General features: G+C 44.3%; 1 protein-coding gene across 1 annotated transcript; it reads left to right on the forward strand.

Moving 5' to 3' along the window:
- On the forward strand, positions 2,299-23,625 carry CSRP3 (cysteine and glycine rich protein 3). The gene is given in 7 exon segments (NM_001172368.1): positions 2,299-2,373; positions 10,846-10,985; positions 17,346-17,514; positions 19,220-19,232; positions 19,235-19,351; positions 21,689-21,782; positions 23,311-23,625. Coding segments are annotated over 6 exon segments (582 nt in total). The 5' UTR covers positions 2,299-2,373; positions 10,846-10,873; the 3' UTR covers positions 23,388-23,625.

Raw genomic sequence — 24,661 nt, forward strand, 5'->3', positions numbered from 1 at the left:
TTGCTGTACCGTAGAGAATTGACAGAACACTCTAAACCAGCTATAATGGAAAAAATAAAAATCATAAATAAAAATAATATTTCTTTTTTAGATAAAAAATAAGAAGAGACAAGACATGGCTACAGTTAAATCTCTATCTATCTATGCATTAGTTTTTAAATTAGAGGAAGAGATTCATTTTAAGTCATAAGAGAAAAACATGACAGAAAACTATTAAATCTAACAAAACACCAGAAAAGAAAAAAGAAACATTATTAAAAAAAAACAGAAAATAAGATGAAAGGAATAAGTCCATATATATTAAAAAGTCACAGTAAATGTGACTGGGCTAAAATATCCTTTTAAAAGATGACTCAAGTTAGGTAAAACCCAAAATATTGTCACATGTTAACTCTGGGAAGGAGAGTAGGTTTGTGGGGGGCACTTTTACAATTTACCCTAACTCCATCCTTATTATTTAGTCTTTCACAATAAAAATGCATTCCTGTGTTACTTGCATAATTAAAAAAAATCTTTTTTGGCTTTTTAGGTCTGCACCTGTGGCACAGCTACAGCTGCCTACCTACACCACAGCCACAGCAACAGGGGATCTGAGCTACATCTGAGACCTACATGGCAGCTCAGGGCAATGCCAGATCCTTAACCCACTGAGCAAGGCCAGGGATCGAACCTGTGTCCTCAGTTTTGTTAACAGCTGAGCCATGATGGGAACTCCTAAAACAAATTTTTAAGGGCCAGAAACATTAGAATCAAACTCAGATTTTCTGGCTCCAGCTAAAACTCTACTATACACATTGCATTTCCCCTTAAGCAACCTAAACCCCTTCTTTGGACCCTAATGTCTGTATTGATAAAATCAAAGTTGTGGGCCACATTTGTGATTTTTAAACTTAATCCCAAAGAAGTATTTTAGAAGGGGGGTTCAGAGAAAGGCTGTGTGAGTAGACCATCTGTTTGTTATCTTATACTACCTTTTTATTTTAAGCAGTGAAGTTAAAATATCTGCTTATTTAACTTATTTAATATCTGAATATTTTATACCCTTAACATATTGATGTTCCATTTAAGACAAAGTATAACATTCTTAAAAAACCCACACAAGTTTGAAAGCTGCTATCACAGAAGACTTCTAAAATTCCTTCTAACATTCCAGAGTACTCACCCCTTCCCCATTTCTACAACAAAGACACTTCTGCATGAAAGCATAGACCAGGGATATCTCATATGAAGTTTTGCTGGGTCCATATTTGTGAATTACCACAACAATGAACTATTCCATCATTCAATCAATTGCTTTGTGGGCATGTAACAAACAGGCTAATAGGGCTGATTTGAAGGGTCAGATTTCATACACCTCTCGGTTGGGTATTACCTACCTGTGACCTCAACATCCAGGCCAACACCAGTGGAAAGTGCCTTCATCTAAGAGACAGATCACCTGAATTTCGATCTGGGCCCTACCAGCAACTCATGGTCTGACCTTGAGCAAGTTAGGGGCCTCAATTTCCTCAACCATACCATGAAGAATTAGTCTATTAAATCTCTAAACTCCTTGTCAGCTATGAAGTTCTATAATTCAGATAAGTCCTTGATGCTTGATCAAAGCCAAAATATGTCAGACAGAGAGAAATTAGACCAACAAAGAAAACATGGGTTCACAGAGACTCATCAAGACTCGTCATAAATAGGATGCACTGCCATGTGAAAATCTTCAGTAGAAAAAGATAACACAGAAACCCAAAACTTTTGAGAGAAAACTTTTCTTCATAGATGGCAGGCCATGAAGTGACAGGACTTTGATGATGACCTGACTTTTTTCCCCCAAGCTTCTTTGAAGAGATTATCTAAGTATCATTTCAGACACCCATCACTCTTATTTTTAGCTCTGAGTTCTCTTCACAAGCATAGTGACCTGTGTCTCAGCGTTCCAGAGGACTCCCAGATACAGCTCATGATTCATTTGCAGGTACCTTGCATTGATTTCCAGGAAGGTCAGGGGTGTAGGAACCTGGAAAAATGATTTTAGATATAACAATTTTCTTTGCTCTCACTGGGATTCCAAACACCTGATCAGAAATACGCACGCCACACATCGATCCTGGTGCCATAGGCAATTGGAAGTCAAAACAGAACCTGAGCAATACTGTTCTCCAAGGGCCTCACAGCTGGTGTGGGGGGAACGACACTCAGGGCTTTGGTCACAGGCTATTTTCAGCCTCTGATAGCAGTTGTGTTACTCATGTCTCATTCACCCTCTCCCCTCGGCCTCCCTCCCCCTTCCCTCCACAGGCCAAGGCTGGTGACAGTCCCCATATATTTAAGGAGGACGTGAGCCCCCTGACTCAGCTGAGCCGACAAAGACTGCACAGGCAGGTGAGTGGAGCAAAGGGTGTCGGGGCTGGGGGTGGGCTGGCAAGGTGGCCTGTTGGGAACTCTCTAGTCGACAGAGCTCCATGGAGTAAGGGTGTGTATGTTTCACGTCCCAAGTACCAGCATCGCTCTGGTTCTGTATGAGGCGGCTCCAGTTATGCTCGATTGTAGTGTGGACCTCGTTGACTAGAACATTCCTAAGAGGAGGGTTGGCATTTGAGAGCACAAGGAAAATTCCCAGGTGGAGAATGAGTATGAGATTATTTTTTTGGTCTTCAACTCCTTTCACGGTAAAATGATATTCCTTGATATTTCTTATTGTCTCAGTCACAAGACTTGCATTCTAGGTCTAGAACCACGTAATGAAAGGATGTGTGACTTTGAGCAAGTTCCCGCCCTAGGGTCTTGGTCTCCTCTGCAAGGGTTGCTGTGGATGTGGTGACATTTTTCCAAACTGTAAAGTACTGCACAGTTTCAAAGTGGTTGCAACAGAGAGGACACAGCAGAAGCCAGCTTTCCAATGCTCAAAATATAAGGAATTGTGCTTTTCAAACAGTATGAGTGAATGGCTCAGATTTCTACAGTTCACCACACCCTGCCTCACACATAGAAATACTCAATGCAGTTACTGATTTAAAATGGATTTTATATCCCATGATGTTCAGCAACAGCCTTGCTTTTAATAATTTGAAACTAATCAAAACAAGACCCCCCCAAAGACAGCGCTGCATTGAAAACCTATTAAAAGCGTTGTTTCCTCAGAAAATAATTCCTAGCCAGGGCTGAAGGGGTGATTCCCAGTGTTTCCTCTAGGTATCAGTCAAGGACTTCTTTTTCTTTTTTTTTAACATCCCAGTGAATGACAGGCATGAGTGTGACTGAGAATGAGAAGTGGTTTGAAGCAATAGTTTGAGTGGAGATGCTGCCCAAAGATCAAAGCCACTGCCTCCAATTTCTGTTCCCTTTGCTGAGCTGGGGCGTGACTCCCCCAGGAGGAGGGGCTGGGTGACAGGTTTGAGGAACCTCCTCTCTCTGCCATACAATTCGATGCAATTCAATGAGCTTGTACCCACCAGCTCCTGTGTTGGACTGGGGGGCAGCCAAGAGGCACTAGCACAAGGAAAGATAGGCATCTACATGAAAAGGGTAGGGAAATAAGGTAAGCCCATGTCCTCAGTTTCCTCTGGGGACCGAATCTCAATGCTGGTTACATCCAATTCACCACAATGTATGTAAAACCATTTTAGGACCCAGAGCATGTCAGGGATTCTTCTGGCTTGGCTTTGGCTCCATCCTGAACAACTCAGTCAATTAAAATGAGCCCCGGCTGTTGGCAGAGAGTACAGCTGACCCCCAAGCCTGGCGCCCTCTCCACTAGGCAGACAGGTGCTCTGTAGCACCCCCCCCCTCCACTACACACACACACACACACACACACACACACACACACACACACACACACGCCGTTCATTGGAGATGGGGAAGGCAGGCCAGGGGTAACAGAGAGAGAGAGAAGGCAAGAGTGAGCAGGCTCAGCAACAGGCAAATAGCTAAGGTCCTCTTGGAAGAAGTGGAGACAGACTCTTGGTAGAATAGAAATTCAGAAATCCTGGGAGCTGGAAGAAGGAAAGAGAAGAAAATGAAGAGCATCAAGTCATAGAGGCAGGTCAAATTCTCGCTCTGAATATCACCTAACTTCTCTGATCTACTTCTGAACAGTAAAATTAAAGTAAGGCCACTCATCCCAAAGGGATCTGTTAGAATCAAGTGAGATAAAGGATAGGAAAGTATTTTGTAAGCTTAATAAAACTGTACAAATACTCGAGGCCTTGGAGAAAAGGCACAGAATCAAACCTGATGGGCTGCAGGAGGACTTCCTGCTAAGTACAAATATGATGATAAAAGTCTGGAGGTCTGAGTGAGCAACAAGCTGACTAGGAGTTAGAAGACGATTAATTTGTTTTACAAGAAGAAGGACGCGCACAAGGGATATAATACACAGGAAATACAACTCCTGAGGCAGGCAGTTGGCAGCATGCTGCTCAGACGTCTGGGAAGACTATACCCAGAGCTGGGATTCACGGCCACAGAGAAATGTGATGACTTCAGATGTGAAAACTGCAGTTATTCATGGCAATGAAGGAAAGAAGGAGGAGAGACAATCATTGTCTTATTACTGGGGCCAAGGAGGATGGAAGTCTTTTCTGAGCCTCATCGTGGATCTCACTCCTCATGCAAAAGGGCCCGTGGTGATTTGTTGGTTCTTTCCTGCCCTGTGCAGGCACGGAACAAGATTAGCCTATTTAATTGTCACCAAAATTCTGTGAGAAGTCATTCCTCAGAGGAAGAAACAAAAGTTCAAAGAAGCAAAGTAATTACTTAGGGTAATTACTAGAAGCGAGACAGTGACAGAGCCAGGATGCAACGTGGTCCTTAAACACAAATTATAAAGGTCAAGATAGAACAAAGTGAGCTTCTGAGAGTGAAAGTCAGCCACACCTTAAAGATAATTTCAGAAAAGACAGAATAAGACCTCTGCATTACAGTCTTAGTTTAAGGGGCAGACGTGTCTACTCTGTCTGAATTTTAAAGGGCTGAGGCTAGATTTTTATTTCTGTGCTGGGAATATGCGACCTATGCTTCCCAGGCTTCGTGAAAGGGCCTCTGGATGGGGGACTCCTCATGTTTGTTCAGAAGCTTAAGAAGAAGCCATTGACCTTGAATGCCCTACACCAGGGAGCTGAAGGCCATGGTCTCTCTGCTTCCCTTCAAAGTCCAGAGCACCAGTGAGGTCAGCTGTAGTTAGGCACTAGAGATGCCAAAATGAGGAAGCAGCTGCCATCCTGATGTGCTGTCCCTGGCCCCAGGCCCCTTGACCCCCTCCAAGGAGGCTGGCTCTCCTGCTGCAGGTACCTGGGTACAGCACACTCCGAAGGCTGAGAAACTGAGTTCTCAGTCTGCACAGCAGGGCCATGGAGAAGAAGTAGGAAACATCTACTTGTTTTAAGAAAATGGGTATTAAAAGGGGAGATAAAATAATAACCATAGTAATAATGAAAGCGACAAAATTATTAAACATGTGCTATGCAAAAAGCATTTATGCACAGCATCTTACCTATTGTTATTATCTTATTTAACCTGAAAACAACCTTCCAAGACAAGTCTTTTCATCCTCTCTTTACACATGCAACAACACTGGGCTCAGAGATTTAAGCAACCTGCTCAAGGTTGAACAGACAGTGTTTCTGAACCCTGGCTTGGTTCTTTCCAAAGCCTGTGTTTTGGACTATGCCACAGCATCTGTTTTACGGGGATTACGAGAATAGAGAAGAGGCGATGTTTGAGAGGAGACACCACAGGGCAGCTCTTCTGCAAGGTGAGGCTCCAGTCACCAATCAAATCCCCAAAGCTGTCTCAGGGCTTGAAGGACCCTTGAAGGGGCTTCACTACATTGCAGCCACTTGGACCTGCATCCTGCCAAGCTAAATCAATAGTGAGAAAGAACTCTCCAGTCCTAAAGGAGCCCTTTCCAAATGTGAATAGCACTGACTCTTAGAGAGCCCTTTATTTCACTGAGTTGAATTCTGTCTCCCTGTTACTCCCATGCATGAGGACTCTCTCTGTCCCATGGAGAGACAAGGGGTCAATCCAATCCCAATTCCCAACAACTAGGAAGTTTGGTTAATGGAGGCACTGACGCTTCTCCCATCTCCAGCGTGTTGTAAGCAGGGACTTGGGATATAGAACCAGCTTAACTCGGGTGTGAATTGCAGCTTTGCCACTTACTAGCGATGGCATCTCAGACAAGTCACTGAAGTCTCAGTTTTCTCATCTGCAAAATGGGGATGACAGAATTTGCTCTGCAGGGCTGTGGTATTAAAGGTAGTATATATAAAGCAACTGACGCATAGTAAACAATAAACAGTAGCCAAGGTTAACATAAGAACAGAGCTTTGGGGTCAGAGAGACCTAAGTTCCAACCTAGCCATGTGACACGTACTAGCCCTGTGACCTTGGGCAACGTAATTTCCCTAAGACTCCATGTCCCCAGCTCTAAAGTGCATGTGGTAACAGTACCTAGCTTGAAGGGTTGCTGTGAGGATTAAATGAGATTTGCCACAGGACCTGGCCGCGGGGCTAGACTCCAGTCACTTTGGCTTCAAGAAGAACTTTATTATACTAGCCATGATTATGATTATCATTTAGATTCCAGATATGTGTTTCTATGATCCCAAATCCTTGCTTTGGTCAGTGTAGATAATCTAACTCACTATGTGGAATCAGGCATCTAATAGGACAACCAAATGAGCTAACACTGAGACGAAAATGGCATTGCTGCTGGAGGTCTCTGCTCAAAGCCATGGCCCAAGTTTCCCTCCCTGGTTCTTTAACAAACCCCGAACAAGGAAGGGATGGAGTCACTGAACACCCATTTCATCCACCCCATCCGCTGTGGTTTTTGGGTTTTTGTTTGTTTGCTTTTCGGTTTTTTTTTTTTTTTTTTTTTTTTTTTTGTCCTAATGTATCACCTTTCAGCTCCACAGTTAGTAGTTTAAAAGAAAAAAAGAAAAAAGAAAAAAAGGATTGTTGGATTAGGAAGAACGTGCCCAAGATACACGGTACGGTTATTCTTAAAATCCCAATTGATGTGTGACAATTTATTGCAGAAACAAGTAGTTCTTGTTATGTTGCTCATTTTACAATATGCTGCAGGTTACAAAGCAGTTTGATACATTTGAACTAATACTCTCTCCCAGCAATAATGAAATAGATGGGACCAGTATGCCTGTTTTAGAGAGAGGATACAGAAGTTCAGAGAGCTTGTGTGGTTTTCCCAGATCACACAGCTTTGAAGAGGCAAGACAGAACTAGAACTCTGGCTTCCTGCATCTGATTTACCACCCTCTCCAGGCCCCACTAGAGCACATTCCCAGTATAAACTTTTCTACGGGATGATTCATCAACAAATCTGGCCAAGTGGCCCCTCACTGGGACCTGGGGATCCAAAAGTCTGGAGTGAACCCTCTCCCTAGCTGACATAGCAGGGTCCTGCCTTCTGTCTCATCCTCATAAATCCCAGACTGTCCCCCATTTCCATCCTGACCCACGGCTTCATCTGTGACAATACAGCCATCTCCAGGACTGGCCCAGGGAGTAGTGCCAGGTGATGTGATGGAGATTATGATCCAGGTGACAAATGGGGCTGAGTGACAGGCCTATATTTGGTGTTCTACCTTCAATGACCCTTGCCTGTGCCAGGCAACGTTGATAAACAAATGGCCATCCCTTGGTGTCTTGCCAGCATAAACTCGCATTCCAGGCCTGGCTAGGAGAGTGTTGAGACACAGGAATTCCAAAGCAATGTGGGAGGCTGAAAAGGTTATGTATGTAAGCCAAGACCTAAATGTGCTTTCAAATCATAGTGACTTAATTAGCAGGTTGGTACTGTTCAAATAACCTGAAATAAAGTGGGTAACAACAACTTGCCTTTGAAGAGCTTCTCAGTGCTGCTTTCAATTCCATCACCATTCCACAACCTTCACAATGGTCCTGCGAGGAAAGTGCAGGACATAATGTTATTGCCATTTTTCACCCAAGTTCAAGGCTGCAAGGTCAAGGTTACGATCTGTGCCTTCCAATTCAGGATTATTTTCAAACACTCTCTGCCTTTTGGCTTTGAGCATCCAAAGAAGAAATCAGAGACATCTTCTGTGTTAAGCCCCCATAGCAACATTTCCAGCTTTAGACATGGAACTGAGCACTTGCTTAACTGAATCCTTATGCATCTCTTTTGAGTTTCAAGTCCTAATATATGTATGTCAGATATTTAAGATCACTTAAAAACAACCTGTGCCAGGCTCCATCACCTTGTGAATAAGCTATTATCTATAATCTTATACTCGTTTTGAGAAGTACCATGTGTAGACAACTACTGAATAAACACACACACACACACCCCCTAAGAGACATGACTCTTTCCCATTAACTTGCAGGACATACCAATGAAATCACCATTGAGGATCTGAAATGAGAAATTTGACCTAGGGTTGTTTTCATTGAAAATTTTCACATCATTAATTTCACAAGTATCAGTGTCACATTCCTGGATATATATATATACATTTCTCCTCTATTTTATATTATGTTGAAAGTTGGGATCAAAATTAACATGAGCAAAATTATGTTTTCTACTCTCTTCCCCCCAAATTTATCATCTTTAATCAGAAAAGGATAGATCTCGGAAAAAGAAGTTGGCTTTAAAAATACCCCCAAATGTTTACTTTCATGCCTCGTCTTGTTTATAAATGAGGTGGCAATCTTGAAAATCTATTCTGCCCTTAAAAGTCCTAAAAATTTTTAATGAAGAGAAAAATAAACAATTTGGGCTCTTAAAGGGATTATTAAGGTCTCCATGCCTTTCTGTGTATTCTTTTCTCTGCCTGAAATATCCTCCTCCCTTTTCTCTATCTGGTGAACTCTTATTCACCCTTCAAAACCCCATTGAGATACATCATCTTCTGTGATTCTCCAACAACTCACTGCTTTCCTCCCCAATTAAACGTAGGTAGCCATTCCCTCCTTTGAGTTTGCACAGCACTTCTTATAAGATTCGTCTCTGACACAGAGTATTCTGCTTCCAGCTTAACTTCTTCACTAAAATGTAGGCTTCTCAAGGCTAGGGGACACAAATTACTCATTCTTATAAGCTTTCCTCTGCTTGCTCCCTTGCCATGTAATTAGTGCAGAGTCTGACACCTGATAGATAGGTAGTAAATACATGGTGATTAACCAAGTGAATGAAGACTTGATCTCAAGCCTTTCAATTCAAAATCCATTATTCTTCCCACTCTACTAAACAACCTACACTATAGAAATAGTAACACTGTTTCCTTTTTTAGAAACTTATTTTCTAAGATTTTACTGAACCAAAAGAAGAGCCTGCTTCTCTGAGAGGAAGGACAGGATGTCCCTGGCTAACCTCACACTGTTTTTGGAAGCAGGGAAAGCTCCTCGCAGGACCTTAAGATGGAGAGGTTCCCTTGAGTCCTAGTATTGAGTTCTGTGGTTTGCTATTTACCTTCTGTTTCTTAGCAAAACCCGTCTTTGTTGCGAGGCTAGGAGAGACAGTCCGGACCAGGTGACCCAAGGCTTAGTGTTAATCTCCAACTATTATAAGAAGGTGACTGGCTTCCCAGAAGGGAAAGAGAAGGTCAGAAGCAGCCACTTGGAATGGCCTGATAGCGCTTGGTGACAATGACAAGATGACATACCAGGCTTCTCAGAAACCAAAGGATCCCAGAGAAAATTCAGCCCCCCTGAGGCTGGCAGGATGTTAGAGATTTCACTGAGTATTGACGGCTTATTTTAGTTCTGCTCTGCATTCATACTTACATAGAGACACAGAAAGAGGAAAAAAAATTTTTGATGTCCCTCCTGGTCTAGAATCTCTAAACATAATTCTCTAGTGAGGAGACAAGGATGGCCTGGGACTGGCTATCAGCAGCACCTGGCAACAGAAGGTGCTTGAAGGGTTTGGAAGGCCTCGCAGCAGCATCACCTGGCTCCTGTGATCACACCTGTCCCTGTGAGCTCTGGACTCTTACCTTCCTGCACATCGTGCCATTTGGTCCTCTAAACAACACTGTGAAGCAGCAAGGGAAAGAATGATTCTCTTCATAGCACAGGTGGGAAAGCAGACAAAAAGAGACGCTCTGGAGGTCATCTCACTCGCACACTGCAAGTTGCCGGTAGCCCTGAAAGCAAGAGATAGGGTTCCAAACCACCGATCTAGTGCAGTGCCAATATAGTTCATTGGCTGGGCAACGATATTTCTTAAAGAGGAACTAATAGATCAAAGAAATAAATCTGAATAGGAGGTTTTATATATTTTTTTCTCAGTAAAATTAGCTAAGGCTTGGCTATTCAAAGAGTGTTGCACTCCCAGAAGCACCAGCCCTGCCTGAAGTCTGTTTGATGTGCAGAATTTCCGGCCTCTCCCCTGATCTACCAAACCAGAATCTGCATCTTAGTAAGATCCTGGGTCATTCAAGAAGCACTGAGCTAGATAAGAATACCATTTTCATAGGTTACTCCCACTTCTGATGGAATAATTTTTTAAAAACCTAGGTGGAAGAAAAACAACAATACTGAATATTTGCATAGAATTTCAGATACACAAAACTAGCTCATCCATTCCTTCTAAGAATCCTGTGAGGTACATAGGAGCAGGTGCCACTGAAATTTTACAAAAGAGGAAACTGAGTCTCAAAGTGGTAAAGTGACTGGCTCAGAGCTTGCTCTGAGTGTCTGAGCTCATGCATGACTTAAAAGCAGTTATTTGCTGAATGAATGAATGGAAGAACAAACTAGCAACAATCTGGGGCTGGATCCTGGTCTCCAGACCATAGGACTGCTAGGGATTGGTTCACTCTTGAGGCTGCCTAAATTTAGCGTACTTGCTTTATTTCCTGTTAGACTTGACCTTGATCAGAGAGTCTTCAAGATGCCAAACTGGGGCGGAGGAGCGAAATGCGGAGCCTGCGACAAGACCGTCTACCACGCAGAAGAAATCCAGTGCAATGGAAGGAGCTTCCACAAGACCTGTTTCCACTGCAGTGAGTTGGGTGAACACCCTGATGGCCCCTCTGCCTCTCAGGACACTTCAAGGTTCACATTTAGTCACAGATGCTGCTTATCAGTAGTCCTGAGTATGGTCCCAGGAGCGGCAGCAGCAGCATCCCCTGGGAACTTATTAGAAATACCACTTTGGGGCCCCACCTAAGAAGGGATGGTGCTTCCTGAGCAGCCCCACTCCAAGCACTTGGCCAGCTCAGAAGCCATTTCCCTGCAGCTCAAAGTCAGAACAAGCTCCCAGTGCTGAGACCCTTGACCCGGTGGCGACATTTACAAAGTGTGACTTGGCAGGGAAAGGAAGCCATCACTTATCTGTAGCCAGGATGCACTTGGCTCAATGTGTTGTTCCCACAGGCCAGCTGTCACTGAGGCCAGCTGCAACTGGTCTTTCCTAAGAAAGAACCTGTGTCAGGTGGGGAGCAGCACGTGCCAATTCTTCAAGGGTCAGAAAGGGAAGAGTCTGGGGACCTGGGCACTAGTAACTTCACAAAGGGAAACTTTACCGTCCCCTGCCAGACACAGATTCAGAAATGCCAAAACTGGGGGGACAAGGCGTTCCCTAGTGGATCAGCAGGTTAAGGATGTGGCACTGTCACTTCTACGGAATGGGTTCGATCCCTGGCCTGGATGTCACTTCTATGGATGGGTTTGATAGATCGAAGCAGTAAAACTGAATAGGAGGTTTTATACAGCATATATTTTTATCAGCAAGATTAGCTAAGGCTTGGCTACGAAAGAGCGCCACAATCCTAGACACATCAGCCCTGCTGGAGTCTGTTAGATGCAGGCTGCAGGTGCAGCCAAAAAAAAAAAAGGAAAAAGAAAAATTGGGGGAACATTTAAGATCTTGTGGTCCACCTGGGACTCTGGCTCTGCCTGATTCATGTGACTTTGGATGAGTCATTTCTCTCTAAGCCTGGGTCACAAGCACCTGCAGCAGAGCCAAGAGCAGAACCTGTACCTTCAAACTCCCAGTCCAGTCTTTTCAACACACCTGCTTTCTCGAGTTTCTTAGGAGCTTGACCCTGTTTTAGGGGAACACTTCCATTTTGGCCACCTACCTGCTTTGCTTCCCTCCAGTAAGTACAGCTTAAGGGTTAGCCTGACTGGACATCTGGCAGACCCCCCTCCACACACAGTGCCCCAGCCACCACCGTGCCTCAGCCCAGCAGCCACAAGGCATTGCCCTGACTCAAACTGTCTCACACAGAACTTCAAGGGTTGGGCTCCATCTGTCAGGGCATGGGGACACTTCATTCGCCAGAAATAGGAACGTCTCATCTGCTGCAGGAGTTTCCATGATCCCTTACCTCCCATAACAAACATAATCCTCATCAAGGAATGAGGGAAACACTGCTCTGAGTGATTGGGTTGACAGATTTACTAATGCTATGGGTTTTATTTTTTAATTTTTTTTAAGTTTATATGATTTTTTACTTTTTCCATTAGAGTGATTTACAGCATTCTGTCAATTTCTACTGTATAAGCAAAGTGACCCAGTCATATGTATATATGTTCTTTTTTTATCACATTATGCTCTATCTAATGCTATATAGGTTTTAATGATGGGTAATTTTTTTTTTTCTTTTCTGGGCCATACTCATGGCATATGGAGGCTCCCAGGCTAGGGGTTGATCGGAGGTATAGTTGCTGGCCTACACCACAGCCACAGCAACATGGGATCTGAGCCAACTCTGAGACCCACACCACAGCTCATGGCAACGCAGGATCTCCGACCCACTGAGCAAAGCCAGGGCTCGAACCCACAACCTCATGGTTACTAGTCAGATTCACTTCCGCTATACCACAGTGGGAACTCCAATGATGGGTAATTATTTTTAAGTCATCATACATATCCATCATATTCATCATTATCATCACAATTATCCAGAAGTCATTGCTCAAGAGAGTTCATTCCATAACCCTCTGGCTTTTGTCCAAATATAACTAGTATTCTTTGAAAAGAATAAGGGGCAAGGACTATGGAAAGAACTCTGGAACTGGAGTGAAAAAACGAAGGGTTTTTTTTCTCAGAGTAAAAATGACTAGGGTTTGAGTCTGGGCTCTGTTGTGTTCTGTAACTGGGTGACCACTGCAAGCCTCGATCTCCCCATTTATAAAATAGAGATGCTTATACCTGCTGCACTCGTTGTTAGAAAAAGGCTGGGGTTCTTCATCTGAAATCCAGTTTTCTAGGCCTTTATTCTTCTTTCATCAACTTTGATGTCTGAGTGGGAACAGGCCGTGGTGGGGACATCTCCATGGGGAGGGGTGTCTTATCCTCTCCAGGGAGCAGGAGGATGTCCGGTTTCATGGCGTCAGGTGGAAAGGAGTTGAGCATTTGCTGGGACATCTCTTTGAACCCCTGGAAACCTTCCTTAGACCTCGTGGGTGGGATGGAGGTCTGAGTAGTCCAGGTTTCTGCAGTGATGGACAGAAGGATCCTGGAGAGGAGTGTGCTCTTCTGTAGCATCATCGCAAGACTGGCCCGTCCATAGGTCACCCTAGAGTTGTTGCAAACAGAGTTCAGAGAGGCAGAGTTGACCTTAGCCTGTCACCTGGCCAGTGTTCTCCAAACTTCCAGACAAATCTTAATCCTCACTACCACTGCTGTCCAAAAGAAATGTAATGTAAGCCACATACAGAAATTTAAATGTTCTAGGAACCCTATTTTTTAACAAGGTAAAAAGGAACAGGTAAATTTAATTTTAAAACATTTAACCCAATATGTCAAAAAATTATAATTTCAGGAGTTCCCGTCACGGCTCAGCAGTTAACGAACCTAAATAGCATCCATGAGGACACAGGTTTGATCCCTGGACTTGCTCAGTGGGTTAAAGGATCCGGCGTTGCTATGAGCTATGGCGTAGCTCGCAGAGGCAGCTCAGATCCCACATTTCTGTGGCTGTGGCATAGGCCAGCAGCTGCAGCTCCAATTCAACCCCTAGTCTGGGAACCTCCATGTGCTGCGGGTGTGGCCCTAAAAGGACCAAAAAAATGTAAAAAAAAAAAATTTCGGGAGTTCCGTCGTGGCACAGTGGTTAACGAATCCGACTAGGAACCATGAGGTTGCAGGTTCGATCCCTGCCCTTGCTCAGTGGGTTAAGGATCTGGCGTTGCCAGTGAGCTGTGGTGTAGGTTGCAGATGGCTTGGATCCCGTGTTGCTGTGGCTTGGGTGTAGGTTGGTGGCTACGGCTCCAATTAGACCCCTAGCCTGGGAACCTCCATATGCCGCAGGAACAGCCCAAGAAATGGCAAAAAGACCAAAAAAAAAAAATTCAATGTGTAATCAATACAGACATTATTAATTGGCCATTCCACATTCTTTTGTTTGCACTAAGTGTCTGAAATCAGTGTACATATTACACTTACAGTGCATCATGTGGTGGGTGAATGGCTATACTAGACAGCACAGTTCTTCTGTGTCTGTGTATGAAAGCTGGTCAGAAGCCAGAGAGTGGCCGTAGAACTTCCAGGACAAGATAGGACATAGGTAGTCCCGGAGTGATGAAAATGAGCACTGGAGTAGAAGTCAAAGAACCTGAGGCTCTGCCACTGACTATTGTATAATCATGGACATGTCACTGATCTTCATTCATTGCATGCATATGCACATTCATTCATTCATTCACTCATTCATTCACTCAACAACAAATGTTTACAGAGGCCTAAATCCGGGCTAGGCTCTGTGCTTTGTTCTGGGGACATTAAGATAAAACAGTTTGGGGAGTTCCTGTTGTGGCTCAGCAGGTTATGAATCTGATCAGTATCCATGAGAATTCCAGTTCCATCCCCAGCCTCGCTCAGTGGGTTAAGGATCTGGCGTTGCCATGAGCTACAGTGTAGGTCACAGACGTATCTCAGATCCCAAGTTGCTGTGGCTGTGCTGCAGGCCGGCAGCTGCAGCTCTGATTCGACCCCTAGCCTGGGAACTTTCATATGCTGCAAGTGCGACCCTAAAAAAACAAAATATAACAAAATATAAATATAACAGTTTTGCCCTCAGGGAACTCAGAGTCTAAAACATCAGCAAATATTCGAGTTATTCTGGAGATTGGTAACTGACAGCAACAAGAATGGTAGCGCCAGGTATATACCTTACTTTCTCAAATATAATGCCTTCCCCACCTCTCCAACTTATTCCTCATAAAAAGGGTTTGCCTTGTGCTTAAAGCCGTATAAAGTCTTTCTTGCTATAGGACAGACTCTCAATTACTTTAAACTTTTCTTAACAGAAATTTTTAACACACACAGTATTGACATAATTATTTCATGAACTCCCACAGGACTGTCTCCCCAGCCACATAACCACCAACATCTGGCCAATCTACCTCATCTACAATCTTATCTTCTCTCACTCTTGTATTCAATTACCTAATTTTTAAAGTAATTTAAAATAAATTACCATTTGAGAAAGTCATATTAGTCTGAAATGTCCTCATTCAGAGATGGATTGCTTACGTAGGTCACTTGATGGAACTGTGTTTCTTTTTTTTTTTTTTTTAAGAGGTAAGTAAATTGAATCCACATGTATTACTATTATCATTATTATTATGTTAATTTTAGGGCTGCACCCATGGCATATGGAAGTTCCCAGGCTAGGGGTCAAATTAGAGCTGTAGCTCCTGGCCTACATCACAGCTCATGGCAACCCTGGATCCTTAACCCACTGAGTGAGGCCAGGGATCTAACCTGCACCCTCATGGGTCCTAGTCGGGTTCGTTTCTGCTGTGCCACGATGGGAACTCCTGAACGCACATGTATTATTATTATTTCTGGGGATATGATCTCGCTACTATAAAAACTCGGAATCCGAGCCATGTCTGTGACCTACACCACAGCTCACAGCAATGCCAGATCCTTAACCCACTGAAAAATCTTAACCATAAAACTTAACCATAAAAATCTTCAAGGATCATCATTACAAAGAAATACGGCAAGGTATTCAGCTGTGGAAATCCTACATACTTTTTAAAGCTGCCCTAATATTACTGCTAGTAGGTACTTCTTGTCGAGATAACAATTTCCAGGTGACAGCCTCCTACTCAGGTAAACAGAGCTGCCACTGAAAGACGCAGACAGAAGCAGAGATGTGATGCTCTGGAGAGATGGGTCACTGCCTCAGAAAGACACTGTTGAGAAGGGAGAAGCTGATGTGGAAGATGCAGAGAAATAATTTAGATACAATTGTTTCCTGAATTTGTGTTAGATTAGAAAGAAATAGGCGAGTTTCTGTCATGGCTCAGTGGTTAACGAACCTGACTAGCATCCATGAGGACTCAGATTTGATCCCTGGCCTCGCTCAGTGGGTTAAGGATCTGGCCTTGCTGTGAGCTGTGCTGTAGGTGACAGACATGGCTAGGATTCCGAGTTGCTGTGGCCGTGCTGCAGCCCAGCAGCTACAGCTCCAATTTGACCCCCAGCCTGGGAACCTCCATATGGCGCAGGTACAGCCCTAAAGACAAAAGACAAAAAAGGAAAAAAGAAATAGTATCTCCACATCAATGTATTATTGATTCATATTGTTAGGTATCAGAAGCAAGTATTTGACACTTTCGTTTATAGCCTTAAAAATTTATTTACTCAAGTTGGCAAAAAGTTTTTCTATTAAACAGAAAATTTTAATAGATTTTCTATTAATCTTCTCTTTGGAAAAATAGGGGATTGCCTTATATACTCTGTATAATGTGTGTGTACGCATATGTATAATAACTATACTAATGTCAAGTATGGAGGATACTTTACATGGATGATACACAGTAACCAAAGGGCTTGAGCCAGTATAAGCCTATGAGCAGATCCACCCCTCTGTTGTCTCCCCTGTTTTTTAGAACTGAATCAAAAGAAGTCTCACTGGTAATTATCTCCCTGAAGATCACAGTGCTCTTCAAAAGCTTTGATAAGCAGAGAAACAGAATCAATGCTGATTTGGATATGATTAGGAACAAAATAAGTTCCTCTCCTGCCTCCATCCCTCACCCCTAGTCAGCCCCACACATAGACACATTTCCCTGATGTCATGTGGGGTGAGATACTCAGGAATGCACGTTGTCCCCATGCAGGGACAATATTCTTAGCTAGTCTGAAACCAACACTGGTTTCCAGTCCTGGCCTCCACCTCTTTCTATCTGGGAACCACTGGAAACATTACTTCCTCATCTGTGAAAGAGGACTGCCTTGGGACCTATGACTCAGGACAGATGCTTTGGCTGGGAATCAATGTTGTCTTCTTGGCTAGAGGACCCCTCATGCTGGGCTCCTCGGCCCTGATCAGGGCACTGGCAGTGCAGGAAAGAGGGAGAATCTCAACTTCACGCCCTGACCCTCCTTTCTCCGGCAGTGGCCTGCAGGAAGGCTCTAGACAGCACCACGGTAGCAGCTCACGAGTCAGAGATCTACTGTAAGGTCTGCTATGGGCGCAGGTACGGCCCCAAGGGGATCGGCTATGGACAAGGTGCCGGCTGCCTCAGCACGGACACAGGCGAACACCTGGGCCTCCAGTTCCAACAGTGAGTTACTGCCCTGCTTCTCCCAGCTGGTAGAGCCCCAGCTATCAGGACAGTTCATTCTGTTCCCATGGCAACGTTTCCTGAAAGTAGGAGAATGGCCTCTATTGTTGACTTGCCAACAATAGGAATACTCAGTCTGCCCAAGTCATCTCTCTGAAGACTCTCTTTAAATTATCTGCCTTTCTAAAGGGCAATTACTTTAACACCATGGCTCTTGGTTTGCATGTCAAGAGAAAACCCAGAATGTACAGATGTTCTATTGTTTGACCTTTGCAAAACTGCATGGAGTCTCTCTTCTTCCCCTTTGAGCATTTCTGTGTAAGTCACATAAATACGGCAGGGACGCAATGGCCATTCTCTATGTGCATTTCCCTGAAATATTTCTTCCCTTGGGCTGGAAGATGACTAATGTTTGCATCAGAGGGGGAGTGGGTGGGGATGGGCTATACTTCAGAAGCAAACAGTCAATTATGACAGTTCTGGGAGTCTTCCTGGCCACCTGTTGCCAAATACAGTGTTGAGGTTTCCCCAACATTATCCTAGGAAAGTTGGGATATCACACTCTGCCACCTCTAGCTACCAGTCTGTTCTACTTGATGAGCATGTTGACCTCCAGCTCAAAACTGAGTACAGATGGACAGCCACTGGCCTGCAGCTGCTGTCTAGCCAGCTGGTACCCGGGCTCAGCTCTGCAGCAGGAATGCACAGAAAGGCCCAGCCCAACTGAGGCAGGGTCCCCCAGAGAACAGTCAGACCATCTGAAGAGTCATCTGGTCCCTTCCAAAGACAGCAGCCCACGGCAGAGCCTGGAAAAGTGTAAGGATGTGTGATTAGTCATTTGAATTTTTTTCCTTACTCAACCCCAACTGGACATGCTGTTTAAGGAAGGAAGATGATACCAGCTGCGTTCTCTGCCTGGCATTACCCAAAACTACTCTGCTATGTTAGGGCTTTAGGGCTTTCCTATGGTGCTGCACAGAGAGGAAAAGAGTCTGGAGACCTGGGTTTCAGCCCAGTTCCACCAATTATGAGCTGCTGACCTTGGGCAGTTAGCCCTCTGGCCTTCTCTCTCCTCCAGCTAGCCCTACCTACCTTAGAGGGCTCGGATGATAAATGTACAAGGAAACACCAAAAGATATGGAAACACAGGGTTATTATTGTGCCTCTATCTTAACATTGCTCTCAAGAGGACAGGTGACCTTTTGATGCAGGTTACAATTAGAATTGTGACACAGAATGCATCAGATCATTGGACTATGGCTTGTTTAATATCAATTGTCAAGATCCCATCTTGCCCTGTAATATTTTTACTCATTTTGGAAAGTAGACCTATGGTTTCAAGATGGTATCAAGAAACCTAAACAAACCATTACAGCAATAATAACAACACAACAATAATCATACAAGCTAACATACATAGAACATTGGCTAAGCGCTTTACAGCAGAAAGGAGAGATGTAAATAAACTCTGATTAACATTCATTAGCCCTTACAACACACCATGCAAAGCACTGTTCTAAGTGCTTGACTTGTGTGACCTCATGTAACCTTCTCAACAACACTGTGAGGAAGGTACCATGACTATCCCACTTCCCGATGAAGAGACTGAGGCACAAGAAGTTAAGTAACTTGCTCAAGGTCACACAGCTGGTACTGTTCGCCAAGGAGAGCCTAGAGGTTTCATGCATTTGTCTCTTTCCCCCAGGTCCCCAAAGCCGGCCGCTCAGCCACCACCAGCAACCCTTCCAAGTTCACTGCAAAGTTCGGAGAGTCAGAGAAGTGCCCTCGATGTGGAAAGTCAGTCTATGCTGCTGAGAAGGTGATGGGAGGTGGCAAGGTAAGGACTCCTTTATGAACCAGATGGGATGTACTCACCTCCACCAGGTCCCCTGGGAGGAATGAGAGAAGTCGGCTGCGGGTGCATGGGGGTCAAACCATCCTTAGTGCCCAGGAACCACTTAGGAGCCACCCATCTTCACCCACTTTCCTGGACAGTCATCTGACAGTCCTTGGGAAACTGGAACTGGAGGAATTCAATGCAATAAGCATTAACCCACTAGGTGGATGGCACCCACCTGGGCACTCTGGAGATACAAAGGTACACAGGCTCCCCTGTGCTCAGTGTCCACAATCCTTACAGAAAGGTGTCACCTGGGAGCTGTCACCACTGCATGACTCAGCCTGCTGGTGCATCGCAGAGCAAACACCTCACAGCCTCGAGAAGCATCCTTGCTCACAAATGTCCAGGCAATCAGGAGAGTCATCCAGTGCCTGAGACAGTAACGCACACTTGCCCTACAAATTCCAGTTTCAGTTCTCAAGCCAGGGTATTCACCAAAGGATGTGGGCCTGAAGAAAGACAAAAGTCCTGTTTATACTAAATGGGAGAAGAAAGGGCTTAGAGTGTCTGACTTCAAAAATAGGGGCCATCTTATCTCAGGACCGGCCATTTAAATACATATGAGAGGGAGTTCCCATCGTGGCTCAGCAGTAACGAAACTGACTAGTATCCATGAGGACGTTGGTTCGATCTTGGGCCTTAAGGATCCAGCATTGCCATGAACTGTGGTGTAGGTCACAGACATGGCTCAGATCCCATGTTGCTGTGGCTGTGTGTAGGCTGGCAGCTGCAGCTCTGATTATACCCCTAGCCTGGGAACCTCCATATGCCATGGGTGCAGCCCTAAAAAGCAAAAAAATTAAAAATACATACATACATACATACATATGAGGATGCTGGGCTGTGCCTGGGAGACATGCAGATATGCAGAAAGCAGGCAATCTTCTGAATGATCCAAGCCACAACTCTCTTCCATCAGAAATACAAGGAGAATATCAAAAGACTTTACTAGCCAAAGTCTGGAAGGGTGTGAAGAAATGGGAACCCTCTTACAGTGTTGGTGGGAATGTAAATTGATAAGGCCACTATGGAAAACAGTATGGAGGTTCCTTAAAAAACTAAACATAGAACTGCTATGTAATCCAGCCATCCCACTCTGGGCATATAACCAGAAAAGGTGAAAACTCTAATTTGTAAAGATACATGCACCCCAATGTTCACAGCATCACTATTTACAACAGTCAAGACATAGAAGCAACCTAAGTGTCCATCAGCAGAGGAACGGATAAAGATATGGTGTATATATATAATATAAAATGGAATACTGCAAGTTCCCATGGGGTGCAGCAGGTTAAGATCTGGTGTTGCCACAGCTGTGGTGCAGGTGACTGTGGCGAGGTTTCGATCCCTGGCCCAGGAATTTCTATATGCCACGAGTGTGGGGAAAAAATATTTTACTCAGCCATAAAAATGGATGAAATAATGCCATTTGTGGAAACCATGGATGGACCTAGAGATTATCATACTAAGTGAGGGAAAAAAGTCAGACAGAGAAAGACAAATATCCTATGGCATCACTTATAAGTGGAATCTAAAAAAAAAAAAAATGATACAAATGACCTTATTCACAAAACAGAAACAGACTCACAGATATAGAAACAAACTTATGGTTATCAAAGGGGAAAGGGAGGCTGGGATAAATTAGGAGTTGAGGTTAATGATACACAGTACTATATATAAAATAGATAACCAATAAGGACCTACTGCATAGCACAGGGAACTATAATTCAATATCTTATAATAACCTATAGTGGAAAAGAATTTGAAAAAGAATATACATGTAACTGAATCATTTTACTATACACCTAAAATTAACCCTTTAAATTAACTATACTTCAATTAAAAAAGAGAGAGCGAGAAATACACAAGACTTAAAATGAGATTGAAATCTCTGGATGATTGCCCATTTCTTCACCTTTTTTCTCATTTTATATTCAATATGTCACCCACTACATCAAGCCCCCCCTCCCCAGTGTGTTTTTTATCATCTAGAAAGGGGAAGCTTTTTTTTGGTATTTAGTCCCGTTCTGAAGGAATACATACGGAAATCACCTTGATAAATTCATTTTTAGGGTTTCTAAGAATCACTGGCCAAGTCATAGCAGCTCATTTTGTCCAAACCCCTGGAAAAATGTTCTGAGGGCCAATTAGGTGGGTGAATGGTTAGGACAGGGCCCTCCTTTATATGCTGCTGGTCAAGGGACTTAACACGGAAATAAATGTCCTGCCCGCCCTACTAAATACCCAATTTTCCTGCTCTCCTGTGCCCTGCAGCCTTGGCACAAGACCTGTTTTCGCTGTGCCATCTGTGGGAAGAGTCTAGAATCCACAAACGTCACTGACAAAGACGGAGAACTTTATTGCAAAGGTGAGTGGTCCCAGAGCCTCTCTTGAGATGTCTTCCCAGGGAGGGTTCTTGGGAGGGGAGGCTTGTGTCTGCCAGGAGGCACGGCTTCTCAGCCTAGGCTGGGTTTGGGCTCTTGGGATGGGGAGCAAAGCCACCTAAGGGAAAGGAACCTCCTGGCTGACCCAGCTCTACTCCTCTCCATTGGGGCATCTGGGAGGACTGGATGCTTGCGGATGCTCAGAGATCAGGGCAGCTGGGCACCCAGGGGAGAAAAGACAAGGACAAAGCAGTATCCTGACTGGCCTTGGAATAGGCCTTAGGTCTGGACAAAAAGCTCACATTCCTTTCCAAAAGCCGAACCCTCTGTCTACCTGACTGGCAGAGAGAGGTGACGGGGAGGGGATGGGGAGATGAACTCCATCTGGCCTCTCCTGAATTTATCAAGACACATCTACATCCTTCCTCCCCTGCATTCTCTCTTCTTTCCCACCTTCCTTCCCCTCTTGCTTTCTCCCTCCTTCCTTTTTGACATTCTGTTTCTGATGTTGCACTTCGCTTAGTGATCACAGGGAGAGAACTGACAAGCTGCAGGGCCTGGTGGTCCTTGCAGCTCTGCCTCCAACAACCTCCCTTCATCTTGCAGAGAGGCAACAGAGGCCTAGCTCCTGCCTGATGCCACCAGGAGGAAGGGATGCTTTAGTGTCAGGGCTATGTGTCCTCGCCCTCGGAGCCTCCTCCAGGCCTATTCTGTTTCTCAGCAGGGTCCTCCCACCCTTTCACGCAATGATGCTATCTCAAGATCTCCAAATGGGGGTTAGAGTTGGGGAGAGGGGAAAGGGAGGCCATTACTAATCAAGACTATAGGTGGCCATGCTTCAGCTAGGATGAAAGTACTGAAATTGATGAGCACTCGGACCAGGGTTGCCTTCTCCTGGAAGTAGAGGAAACAGAGGGTCCTCAGCATTCATAGGCCATAAAGCCCTCAAATGTTGCTGCAGCCAGCGAGAGCACCCTGTGGAGAATTGCATCCCCAAGTGCCTAAACCTCTGGTAGAAGATGGTCACAGTGCAGGGCCCACAAAGGGACAAGTAATCAGCTAGGGGTGTTCGAGAAAGCTTAGAAGAGAAGCTTCCGCTGGGCCTTGAAGGGTGAATGTGGGTTTGGGAGGGAACTTTCCAGGAGCAAGAAGCAGTGAGCTGTGAAGGCACCAAAGCTGGGGCATCACCGTGGCTCATTCCAGGAACTGCAAGTAGTTCCGTGTTCCTAGAGCGCAGGGAGGGAGGCGGAGGCAGGAGGTGGGAAGGGCACTGGCAGCCAGATTACATTGACTCAAAGAGAAAAGGTCTCTGAACACAGTGAAGTGCAAAGAAGTAGACACAGTTTTATCAGCAGATCTAGAATATGGTTCAATGTATTGAAAAGTTACCTTGTAAATACATGTATCAAAAGGATGCTTCTCCCAGGTAAAAGGACCATGTTCAAATGGAGGAAACTGAAATAATGGTGCTGATCAAGCCATTCACTTCTGGTCTTCTTCTCTCTCGTTCAGTTTGCTACGCCAAAAATTTTGGCCCTACAGGTATTGGGTTTGGGGGCCTTACACACCAGGTGGAAAAGAAAGAGTGAGAAGTGCACCCCTCTCAGATCTCTCATTGGCCTAAAGCATTAGCTGAGTAATCCTGCCTGAAGGAAACCCCTCCCCACACACCCTCTTGATGGAAGTATTTCGCTTCAGAAGTGATCCCAATCTTTACCTGAAGTTAGAAGAGATCTTTGGAAGAAAATTATTAAAAGTCAGTAACAAATGCTCTACTATTGATGATACCTGGGCTGGGAGAAGCCAAAAATAAAAGCTTTAGTGGTACCTTGTATGTCTCTGTATTTTTCTTTCAAATAGAGGGAAATTTTGAAAAACCAGAGATAAAGAAAAACTCGTGCAGGAGTTTCCGTTGTGGCTCAGTGGTTGGCGAACCCGATTAGCATCCATGAGGATGCCGGTTCGATCCCTGGCCTCGCTCAGTGGGTTAAGGATCCCGCGTTGCTGTGGCTGTGGTGTAGGTTGGTGGCTTCAGCTCTGATTGGACCCCCCTAGCCTGGGAACCTCCATGTGCTATGGGTTCGGCCCTAAAAAGACAAAAAAAAAAAAAAAAAAAGAAAGAAAAGAAAAGAAAAGAAAAACTGGTGCAAAGAATGTAATGAACATTAGGGTCAACAGAGGAAGGCGTGAGGAGGAGGAAGCCACGGGCAAAGGAAAGGAATCTTGTAGAATGTGTCGCCTAAGCCTTTTTCTAGATACCACTAGTGGAGAAGAAATCAGGGGGTCCTGGAGGAAACAGACAACATGGTAGCAAATCCTGAAGGAAAATCAAACTAATAAAACTGCTGAAGAGCCAACCCTTTTGTCCAATCGTGGGCTTTGCAATATTACACATTTTTTGAAAACTCAGAAATGGCAACAAAATGTGGAGTTTGCTTCCGCGTTATAAACAACATGAGGATGATTTTCTTTCATTCTGGGACAATTCCCTGAGGTTTAGCAATTTTCTTAAAACTTCTCCTCCATCAAATTGCCAGCCTCACAAATGAAATGCAGCCAATTAAAAATGTCTTCCTCTGCCTCCTCAGCAAGATCTCAACAGCTCAAGCCTGTGTATTTTCTCGCCTCCGCTTTTAACAACCGCAGCATTTCTCCCACCACCATGCAATTCTGAATTATTTGGAAAAAATGAAAGCAAATGAAAATCTATTGGCAAAAATTATGAGACACCAGACTAAACCATGAGTTTTTCTATGCTCCACTTCCGAAGAAGGCGTTCTTTAAAATGAGCATTTATTCAGGGTTGTTTACTTGCTGTCATGGATAAGGCCCTGCAATGACTTTATTATTTATCTCTCTATAT

The sequence above is a fragment of the Sus scrofa genome, chromosome 2 (genome assembly GCF_000003025.6).
Source record: "Sus scrofa isolate TJ Tabasco breed Duroc chromosome 2, Sscrofa11.1, whole genome shotgun sequence".
NCBI lineage: Eukaryota > Metazoa > Chordata > Mammalia > Artiodactyla > Suidae > Sus > Sus scrofa.